This window comes from Zeus faber (assembly GCF_960531495.2).
Source record: "Zeus faber genome assembly, chromosome: 17".
Classification (NCBI taxonomy): Eukaryota; Metazoa; Chordata; class Actinopteri; order Zeiformes; family Zeidae; genus Zeus; species Zeus faber.
In genome coordinates this window covers 14,309,124-14,320,266 of record NC_137204.1, presented here as the reverse complement: position 1 = coordinate 14,320,266, position 11,143 = coordinate 14,309,124, and the positions used below count along the sequence as shown (strand labels likewise).

The following is an 11,143-nucleotide window of genomic DNA, read 5'->3' as shown; positions in this document are numbered from 1 at the left end:
ATGGTATAAAGCGTTAGATTCAAACCTGGAAGTCGGAAACCCTAACCCTCCACCCATTGGGCGTGGCCTCTCCCAGCGTGCAGCTGATTGGCTGAGCCCGGGAGAGTCCCGCCTGCCCCGCCGCTATTACGACGCCGCCCCCGGGTCCCAGCGCCGCCCCGCTCCTTTCGCAGTGTGACGCCGGGTCCTCCTCCGACCGCCACCGCGGTTCCGACCCGCCGCGACCGACCGCAGCGATCGGAAGAGCCGCGCCGGTGCGTGCACTGCAGTGTCCCCACCCACTCCACCCAGGAGCTTCCCCGTGGTGTCGTAGTGGGGGGCGGGGGTGGGGCGGCGGGGAGGGGAGCGTAAACACCGCGCTCGACGCGTCGCGCCCTGCGGACCTGAAGGAGGTGTCGATTTATTCATTGTTTTTATTTTTTGACTTTTGATTTTTTTTTTTTTCTTGCGGGGGGGAGCGGCTCGCACGATGTTCGAGACCAAGGGGATCGCGTTCATCCTGCTGGACGTGGCGTGTCTGGTCCTAGGTGTGTATCCCACGCGTGTGCTCAGCTGTCTTAACCCCCGGGGGCCTCCGCGACACTTTGCGGGTTACGTGGACCCTCGTCCCCCCTCGTCCCCTCGTCCCCCGTCCCCCGTCCCTCGACGCGTTGGGTGTGAATCAACAAACCGACGACGACGACGACGACGACGGTGCTCCTCCCGTTGTCTTTTCCACGCGGCTCCCCAAGCCGCGGTGCAGACGGGTTATTATGGTATTAACGTTCGTTTCCTGCGGCGTTGTCATGTCAGACAGGCTTTACCGGGCTTTGTTTACCGCACGCGCGCGCGTACACACACGTACACACACACACACACACATGAATTAGTACTGTGTAATAAGCTCTGCTCTGTGTGTGTGTGTGTGTGTGTGTGTGTGGTGCTGGAAACTATCTGATGATTTAACACAATTGTTTTGAGGTACAACGCTACACCCATCCCTTTGCGATGCATACCCTTCCGTCGATGATTCATAAACCACGCTCAAAGTAGTGTCCCCTCGCCCTCGGGGCTGTCGCGTATTTGGCAATAACGACACATTGGATATTGAATGTGAGGCCTGCGGGTTACGCCCAGGCCAAGGTCGGATTTTTAACCCTGCTTATGAATGATAAGGGAGATTGGAGGTGACTCACGCTGTGCAGATGTCCCCGTCCGCGGGGACCTGACTTATCCCGCTCCGTCTCTTCAACTCTAATGTGACAACTGCGGGTCTTATCATAAAAAATATAAAAACACAACCCCGCCCCCCCCAAACATATTTAGCTTAGGAGATGATTGATATTTGAATATCCGCAATCGACGAAATAATTTCAGAGTTAGCAAAACCTCATTGGCGAGAGGTCAGTTTGCATAGTAATATAATATGCAAACGGCTCCGAATGTCATGACGTATGTCTAACACAAGGTGATAAAACCATATAATATCATATCAGCAGGCCTGTCGAAGACCCAACGCAGTTACAACGGTGTTCTTGAGGTGGTCCGTTTCTAAACCTTCACATCTGAGGCTCGTGCTCTTCCAAAAAGTATACAAATGCATAAATGTCGTGACCCCCTATGACTGTTATTACTGAGGACGCTCCAAAAACCTCCAGTGAAGACATCATTGCGTAAAGTGTTTCTCAACAATGACTTAAAGTGTTGTTTACGTCAGTCCCTTTCTGTCGTTCTGTTTCTCCCGTCTCTCTCTCTCTCTCTTTGTGTGTGTGTGTGTGTGTGTGTGTGTGTGTGTTCGGACACACACGTATCGAGTATCAAATTGTGTGCGCCGGCGGGGGACGCCAACAGCTGTTTCTTGCTTCGTCACAAAGTGATTTGGGGAATGTGGCGCTGGCTCTCGTGTGTTGTTTCAAACGCTTCCCTGGGCTTTCCAGCTGTTGCGGCTTCTTGACCGCAGAGGACGCCGACGCCGGCGCGCGCACAGATGTACAACGTTTTCTTTACCGTGTGTGCGCGTGTGTGTGTGTGTGTTTGTGAGTGCTGTCCTGCCGATGTGCCGTTATTAAAATGTTTATGACACTGTGCACGTACGTCATGTCACTTTGGACGGCGCGGCACAGAGACCCCGGTCAATGAAGCTCCCACTGGGGGACGGCAACGCCGGAGTCAGGACTTAGAACCGTCCAAACCGACCGGGATCGACTGTTATCTTTTATAGTGTTTGTTCAAGGGAGTGCTGAGATAGGCGTAGGTCCAAAGCGCCATTGGCCGAGACGTTCTCGATGCTCTCCGTTCAAAAACCCACCCGACAGCGAGGTTGTTGAACGGTCGCCAGGAACCATAACCGTCCGATTTAATACTAATATTTAATACTAATACTACTGCTGTCCTCCACATGCCTGACTGGCGGGAGGGTCGGGGTCTCTCCTTTCAACGCGCCCCTCCGCCCGTCTGATCTACTCTGTGCCGTGTTGTCATGACCTCTGACCTCTCTCCCTCCACAGGCGGTTTGCCTCTAGCAGCCTTTAACCTCGCTAAGATCCGTCCCTACCAGAGGGGCTTTTTCTGTCACGACGACAGCATCAGCTACCCTTTCCGCCATGGCACCGTCACCTCCACGGTGCTCTACACCGTGGGCTTCGCCCTGCCCATTAGCTGTGTAAGTAAACAAGAGACCGCTTTGCGGGCTGTGGGGGTAAGAAACAGACACACGGCAAAAAAGCAGCACACGACCCGCTTTTCTCCCACCCAATTTAGAGCATGTTCACCAGGGAACGCCATCCATCCGTTGTTAAAAATAACCTCGGCCGCCACATGGTTATGACCAAAGAACAGCTGTCGGTTATTGACATTGAAGCTGAGGGTGGTTGTCTGGGTCTCCACAGTTCAGCTATTCTTCCACAGGGTGAGCGAGGTTTGTACACCGAGGATGTCCACCCAGTTCTATTCTATCATTATAAATGGCGGGAGCCAAGGAGGATGTCCACTTAAAAAAAAAAAACAACAAAAAAAAACAAAGCAATTAGTATATTTCACCAACATTTATTCGGTATTCTAGCATCAAGCTGCGTGTAATTGCAGGACGACGGACGGATGGTGAGGTTGGTTTTGGTTGTGATCGCCCAACAACAGTCCACGATGTGTGAGAGCGTCTCGCCGTCACAATAACAGAGGAAGCGTCTTTGTTAATTGGGACAAAACAGTAACAGTAGTAAAAAATAGCTTGAACCCTCTCCAGGAACGCTGGCATAAGTTAAGTTGTTGCAGAATCTTTGTGGAGAATACCAAAATGAAATTGTGTTGGCACCACAAGAAATTATTTTGTGTGTGTGTGTGTGTGTGTGTGTGTGTGTGTGTGTGTTTGTGTGTGTGTCTACTAACTTGTGATAAAAGCAGGAGTTTGCACGTGATTATGCATCTGTTAAAAATGGTTCACCCCCCACCTCTTGGCCCAAATCATTTTAGAATGATTTGGGCCAAGATAAAGTCATGTAAACACACACACACACACACACACACACTTTCAAATGTCGTATATGTATTTGGTAACATGGTTCTTAAAACCACATTACAAATGACAATAATTGAAGTAGCTTTTCATGTGAAAACCAGAGTTTACTGGAGGAGATAAAACAGTTGAAGGCTCACAAGCAGAGGGAGGGACGGTTACATATTTTTTCCCGGAGATCAGCAACAGAGAAATGAAGGACGATACAATGGGGATCTGTGTTTTCCGGGGGAGATTCAGCCGCTTAAGAGTCGATCCCGTCGGCGAGCGACATGTAATCACATGTCGCTCGCCGACAGGACCGCGGTGTTTCCAAACAACGGCCCCCGTCCTACACGAGCCGAGACGCCACACCGCTTTGGAAGTGGAATAACTGAAGCCATTTGAGACTTTATAACCTGCTGTGAATTTGGGGCTATTATGTGAACAACATTCGCTGACTTATTTTAACACTCTCTGTTCATCAGGAGGAGCAATGACCCCCCCCGTCTCTCGTTCCTGAAAGTGGGATTTATTTATTTTTGAATTCCTACGTGTGTTTTCGTAAAGGGAGAAGAGTTGAGCCGAGTTGTGGAAACCGACCTTCCCGGTGACTTTCTGCCCGGACGGGCCGCGGTTCGAGCCCCGCCGCCGGGGAGGGGGTCGGCGATTTGAGGGATCTGCTCGAGTAACCTGTTCTCTTTTTGTTCCCCCCCCCCCCTTTCTCTCACTGCCTCTCCGCTAGTTGGACTACCGTTCGCAATACTCACAGGCCGGCAAAAACCTTTCCACCGAGGCTTTTTCTGTAACGATGACTCGATCAAGTACCCCTTTAAAGAAGACACCATTTCCTATCAGTTGTTAGCGGGCATTATGATTCCCGTCTCCGTACTCACTGTAAGTGCATCCCATTAGTTTTCCACTAACACGCCTCCTCCCTTTTCCTTCCTCTTTCGTTGCTCCTCCCTTTGGCTTCTTTTAGTTGTCGGCAGTTTGTCCGTTTCTCTCCTCACCCCTGTTTGCTCATAAATGCATTACGCTCTAATAATGTAGTTCAGCAGCTGGCTCCATCCATTAATGCTATTTGTGTGACTATTTCACGGCTTTCTTTACGTCACTTTTTTCCCCCCACATGCATATGTCTAAATTATCAGTGTAGTGGATGTCAAACCAGAGCATAGGCTGGACTTACAGGCCAACTCTTCCTCCAAATCAGACGTGACCTTTAAAGTGTAAAAGCTCAGGGCACCAAGTAAAACAGGCTCAAATAAAAACGGTGGAGCGCCCCCCCACCCCAACGCTGAGGAACCTCCTCCATGTTTATCCACCTCGTAAAGAGCTCTCTTCATGATTTCATTTTATTATTGGCCGAAGCACATTTTATCATTAATAAATCGTCATGCAGACCTTAGTACTCCATCCCCCCCATACCGTATGTGCACTTAATACTGATTATTACACTTAATAGTCCGTCAGACATCATCACAGATCAACACTAGATACTGCAACAAAAATATATGAAGCGGGTGAAAATGTTTATATATTGGGATCCAAATCAGTCTTCGCTAAAAGTTCTTTTAAATCAGAAAAAAAAACAACTTTTAAGTGGACATTACTCTCTGGCAAAAAAAAAATATATATATCTATCTTGTTTTAGCATATTAATCTTTTAATTCTGTTCATTTTAATGCGGTAGAGTAAGCGGAAGTAAATAATCTCGGAAGAGGGATTCATCGAATTCTCTCAGATGGACATACGTCTCAAATATTTGACATATTTTTATCAAACCTGGTTGGTTTATGCCTCTCTACCAACACCTACTGTATTTAGAAATGTGGAGCCCCGACAAGTAAAACTGTCCGTTCTGTCAGACAAACACAAACATTATAGATCCATTTATAAGTGTGTGCACAGTTACTGGAGAGCATTGCACGACTGATGAAGTCTCCATGTTGAGCGCTTGGTGTTTAATGTATATTTTCATGAATCGACGACCTCTGACCTTCCTCCCTCCCCCTCCCGCCACAGATGATCTTTGGGGAATGCCTCTGGGTCTATCTGAAGTGCGTCAAATCCAGGTCGTCGTTCGGCAACAACTACATGGCGTGCGTTTACAAAGCCGTCGGCACCTTCCTGTTCGGCGCCGCCATGAGCCAGTCCCTGACCGACATCGCCAAATATTCCATCGGGCGCCTCAGGCCCCACTTCCTGGACGTCTGCAAGCCGGACTGGAGCCAAATCAACTGCACGGTGGGAGGGTACATCGAGGCCTTTACCTGCACCGGGAACAAGGAAGCGGTCAACCAGGGCAGGTAAATAGGGGTTGTTTATCGAAACCATCGGTGAAGGTGGGATAGTTGCGGTTTGTGTCAATCGGAACTTTTTGATTCAGAGCGTGGCGGCGTCTCGCAGCATTGCACCTCGAAACAACTGACGTAAAGTGAACCGGTAAAAACCAACAAAGCGGGAGCGGCTCGGACGCAGGGGGGCTGCATGAACGCACCGGGAGGTAAAAGGTTCCAGTATAATAACACGGATTCCTTGTCCCTTATCTGCGAGGAGCAGAGGAAACTGCAGAGGGAGGGGAGGATGTCCACGCCTCGCTATGATTCAGTCGGCAGCATTTAGAGCCGATATTTATAGAAGCACAAAGTGAGTGACGCCGGTGGTTGCCGTGCGCACTGAAGGCTGCTCGGGAGGGTTTGTTCGACCAGTCACTTTCACTCACTGCATTTTATTTAAGTAAATAATGGAACGTAACATTTAAATTCAAAATGTTGACATCATGATTGTAATTTAAAAAAACAAAAAACTTTTCTAACGTGGGACCATTGTTCAAAGTTCAGAGTGTTTTATTTGTCAAGTGTACAGTACAACACAAGGTCATTCGGTACAGGGAAATTCTTGGGGCGTGACAGGCAACAACTGCGTAGCGGGCATAAAAAGATAAAATAACAAGGCAAAGATAAGGAGGAAATAAACAATTTGAAATAAAATAAGAGTCGAATATTAAAAAAAAATATATATATTCGTCTCACCACGTACGCTGTAAACAGCCGCACCGTTCTGCGCTAAATAATTGACAAAAGTCGAATTTCCGCAGGACGGGATACGATCAACTGAGTGTTTACAACGCGACGAGAGGCCAATGATGCATCTCACGAGGGACTTTTCCCCCCCCGTTTCAACGACCCATCCGTCAGCCTCACATGACCTCCCTGCTTGCATAACGGGAGATGGAAAAAGCGACATAAGCTACGTGGTTAATGGTTGACTTATTGTCTCGCGCTGGCTTGCGTGTTGTTGCCTGGTCGCTTTCATGAACGTGCAGATTTCCTCGGTCGGCGACGCGTCGGGCGTCACGCCGGAACTTCCGGGTTCACGAAAGTTTAAAGCCCCCCCCCCCCCCCGCCGCGGATTCACTAACCCGGCGCGACGACCAGAAGCGAAAGTAAAGCAGTCGAGCTGCACCGCCAAGCGACGGCGGGACTTTTTTAAGTTTCCCGCTCCGTCCTTGGCGGCCAGCTCTACTCAGGTGAAACAGCCAAAGGGGAACAAAATACCGATCCGGGGCCCCCCCTTGACAACACTCAAATTCCTTTCTCCGTCGGGGTCTTCCCGGGCCAAGTCATATCCGCTGGCAGCGTCCGTGCGCGTCTGGTCCGCCGGCTTTAAGCGCAGCGGGAGAGAAACGGAGAGCGACCCGGTGCAGATCGTCTTACCGTAACCGGAGCCCTCACGTGGGTCCAGCGGGCTCCGCAAGGGGGAGGAGGCCCTCGTCTGGAGCTGCACAAAGTGTGTTGAATGTGGTGTTTTAATGACAAGTCATGCCATGTAGCAAATGAGGAAATCCGTGATCAAACACCCCGATGTCGATTCATGCTCGATTTGGTTGGAATGAACGTGCATGTTTGCGTGTCTTCTTACACGCCTGTCGTCTTTCGCTGAAGGGGTTTTTCGCTGTAACTCTGTGTTGTGTTACTTTGGACTTTGAGGCCACCGACGCTCATCGTCGTAAAACCTTGGAAAGACTTTGTCCCCTTTGCGACTTTATTGGACTTTACCTTTATGCCAGCGTTTCATTTGCAATACCGGAGATCGAATCGATTTCCCCCCCGAACTGCGTCCATCTTATTCATTCAGGCAGTGAGAGTCTCCCAGCCTGTGAGCCGTGTCGACGACTGACTGGGTTAAAAAAATAAAATAAAAACGACACCAGGCCTCTGAAGCTGTGGAGGCCTTGGGCTGACACTGCGGCTCGACTTTTAAAAGGATCCACGCAGAGCAGGATGGAACACAATAGTCTGTGCAGTAATATTATACTCTGTGTGTGTGTGTGTGTGTGTGTGTGTGTGTGTGTGTGTGTGTGTGTGTGTGTGTGTGTGTGTGTGTGTGTGTGTTTACAGTATGCCAGTTGCTTGGCAAAACATGTTAAGACTCCCAACAAGTCACCACGTGCACAGTAACCAAAGCAGGTTGGATAGGACGGTCCCGGCGACCGGAACATTGACATTGACGTCGTGCATTCTAGCGGCTCTCTTACGTCATCATTTTAAAAGGAACGTCGGGGAAAACGAAAAGAGCCCGTGGGACCTCCCGATCCCCGTTTTTCTTTTTTGTGTTTTTATTTCAAATAATTTCACTTGTATTCTAAATGTTCTATCTGTTGCAGGTTATCTTTCTACTCAGGCCACTCCTCTTTCTCCATGTACTGCATGTTGTTCCTGGCAGTAAGTATCTTGTGTCGCATTAGTTCAATGTCAATAAATATGAGCCGCCGTGTTCCGACGGAGGTTGTAAATAATTAACAATAACATTCGGATTGCTGACTCACCGCACACCCATGGATATAAATAGAACAACGGTAATTGTGATACAGGCTAATTCATTTACTGCCATTTCAGAAGAAATGACTCACAAACTCGCAGGAGACGGCAGCGCCCGCCTTTCCGTGCAGTCGTCCTCATCGATCACTGTGAAAACACAGAATAACGTCTCTATTACACTGGAAAATATGAGAGATTGTAGTCCCCCCCCGCCCCCTTGCAGAAATGCTGACGTGTACAGATCGCGTCGTATTTTCTTATTACGAGAACCTCAGAAAGGATTGTCAGATCACTATTCCACGAGTTAGTCATGAATGGAGGTGAGAGTAAGGAATACGGTACATGAAGTTACTGAGGTATTACATTCCATAGTCTAGTCCGTGGAGGCTTTTAAGAATTAATAACTCTCCTCAGGGGTAGAAAAGGATGTACAGTGGTACCTTGCTTTACCAATGCACTAACATACGAGTTTTCCGAGTTACGAGCCGTCGCTCCGTCGATTTTTTTGTATTAATTTGCGAGCAAAAATGTGAGTTACGAGGAGCGAGCTTCAGGTACGCCGCCGCTAGTTGGCGTGGCGAGCGAATGTGGCCAGCATCCCGCGTCTCACTCCTTCACTTCACGTGGTTACCTGACCGTGGAAGCATCTCTTTTGTGTTTTTGGTGCCCGCGTTTTGTGGTTTTTGTGCAGTTATTTTGCCAAAAAAATAAATAATTTCTGAACCATGGGTCCTAAGTAAGTAAGTGCTGAGAAGAAGCGGATGAGGATTGAATTAAAGCCTGAAATCATAGAATTTTTTTTTTTTTTTTCCTTTACATTCTCTTTTATGTTTTTATACAATATTTGTTATTTATAAATACATTGTCCTTACTTAAAAACGTAACAAAAAAAATTGGGGTGTGTTTTTGGGGGCTGGAACGGATTAATGGCATTTCAGTTAATTTCAATGGGGAAAATTGATTGAATTACGAGCTCTGTCACGGAGCGAAATCAACTCGTAAGTCAAAGTACCACTGTATTCGAATAATTACATAACACACAGGAACAGGCGGTCTAATTTGGAACTATATCCTTTATTATAGTGGTAAAATTATAGTCATAGTGTTAGAGACAGTGAGTCTCAAGTGGCTTCACAGGGACAGTATATTTAGAACAGTGTGAATACACCCAGAGGGGGGAAAGGAGGAAACACGCTAATGACGGTTATTATTCTTCGTATTTGCAGCCAAGAGAGGAACGACCTGTATCGACCGCGGTGTGTTTTTGCATAATGTGTCGGAGAACGAGTCGGTAACCGCCTCTCAATTCTCCGCGTCTCAGCTGTACCTCCAGGCCAGGCTCCAGGCTAAGTGGGCGCGGCTCCTGCGCCCCACCCTCCAGTTCTTCCTCGTCGCCGCGTCCGTGTACACGGGGCTGTCCCGGGTCTCCGACTACAAACACCACTGGAGCGACGTCCTGACGGGGCTGCTGCAGGGCGCCCTCATGGCCGTCCTGGTGGTAAGCGGCATCCCTTCTGGCGCCGGCCGCGGCGGGATAGACAGTACATCTCGCGCGAACCGAGACAAACACCCTCTTTCTCCCCTTTAGGTCTTTTTCGTGTCCGACTTCTTCAAGCAGCGGGTGGAGCCGATGAAGGTGGAGATCCCCCACACCACGCTGCAGGAAAACCCCACGAACGGAAACCACTTTGACAGCCCCAACTAAGCGCCACCGAAAAAACTTAAGAGAACCTGACTCTTATCTTGTCCCAACACACCCTCGACCCCCAGCTTTCCGGCTACAGACGGTCTCATCATATAACCTGCATGGAATCCTAAAAAAACCCCCAAAAAACAGTATTACTACGAATGCTTTCAATCACCCCCTGCTTTTTAAGTCTTGCACGCTGGCGGGTGAGCGCGCATCCGGGCGAAACGGGCGTTGCTTCCCTAAAATACATTTTAAGACGCGGCCCTTCATGACTAAGCCCCCCTCTCTTGAGGTACAGAGGGGACGTCACTCCTATCCGCACATTTCAGACCTGTGGACTTTTTAAAAAGTTGTCTGGGGGGGGGGGCCCAAAAGCCGGGATGGAGCCATATTTAGCGTGTACCTGCTGAGCTGCATGCTTCCACTGAAGGGTCTAACCACTGCCGCGGGAGGAGGCTAACCTGTGAACGTTGTCCTGCTTTCTGCGTCTCCTGCCCTGGTGTCCACACCTCCACTAAAGCTGTCATAATTAACTCTGCGTCGAGTAACAATTAGTTGAAAAAGTATAGAGTGAAATAAGTTAAAGGAAAACTCCCCAGAGTTTTTGGTTGTTTTTTTTTAGCTAAACTTTATTTTTGGGAGTCAACCCGCGTGATTTGCATCAGAATCTTTAAGTGACTCGGGTTGACTCCCATAGATGGAAAAATAAAAGGTTTAAAATCCTGTAATTTTCCTTCAAGGGCAAGGAAGAAAAATCCTTTGTAGTAATCGGGAGTATGCTGGAGGTTACACCCACACGGAGCTGCTGAACGCCGGGACAATGATTTTCCGATACTCGTTCCGAATGATTGAAGTGGAAGCTCGATTTCGATATTGTCCGTTGTTTAGTTAAAAACTAGTTTGTATTCCATGTTGCCTTGGCTGGACTGCTACTGCTGCTCCATGTGTATCTCAGAATTAATATAAATATCAATGTCTGTACAAGCTAAAGAAAAAACACGTGACTTTTTTCTTTTTTACAATTTATGTAAAAAGTGAAATGCCCAAACAGACACCTTTTTTTTATTGAAATTGTGTTACAAATATTTACAATTCCTGGTTGATGCTCTGCTTATTGAACAACCAAAATAAAGCCATTTTGCTGATGCGATGACAAAC

At 48.3% G+C, this 11,143-nt stretch overlaps 1 protein-coding gene across 2 annotated transcripts; it reads left to right on the top strand.

The window, feature by feature from the left end:
- The first annotated feature begins 170 nt into the window (after positions 1-170).
- plpp1a (phospholipid phosphatase 1a) lies at positions 171-11,142 on the top strand. 2 transcript variants are annotated; one of them, XM_080017789.1, is made up of 6 exons: positions 171-527; positions 2,487-2,641; positions 5,498-5,781; positions 8,142-8,199; positions 9,617-9,793; positions 9,884-11,142. In XM_080017789.1, exons 1-6 carry the CDS (start codon positions 470-472, stop codon positions 9,998-10,000), a joined length of 849 nt encoding a protein of 282 aa, XP_079873915.1. In that variant the 5' UTR covers positions 171-469; the 3' UTR covers positions 10,001-11,142. The 2 variants fall into 2 exon arrangements, with proteins under 2 accessions (XP_079873915.1, XP_079873916.1); XM_080017790.1 differs by lacking the exon at positions 2,487-2,641 and adding an exon at positions 4,215-4,366 and having other exon boundaries at positions 173-527.
- The last annotated feature ends 1 nt before the right edge of the window (position 11,143 follows it).

Excerpts from the sequence above, each read along its gene's own strand:
- plpp1a (XM_080017789.1), top strand. The coding sequence starts at position 470 with ATGTTCGAGACCAAGGGGATCGCGTTCATCCTGCTGGACGTGGCGTGT. Across the intron at positions 5,782-8,141 it reads GAAGCGGTCAACCAGGGCAG|GTTATCTTTCTACTCAGGCC; the intron begins GTAAATAGGGGT and ends TATCTGTTGCAG. Across the intron at positions 9,794-9,883 it reads CCCTCATGGCCGTCCTGGTG|GTCTTTTTCGTGTCCGACTT; the intron begins GTAAGCGGCATC and ends TCTCCCCTTTAG.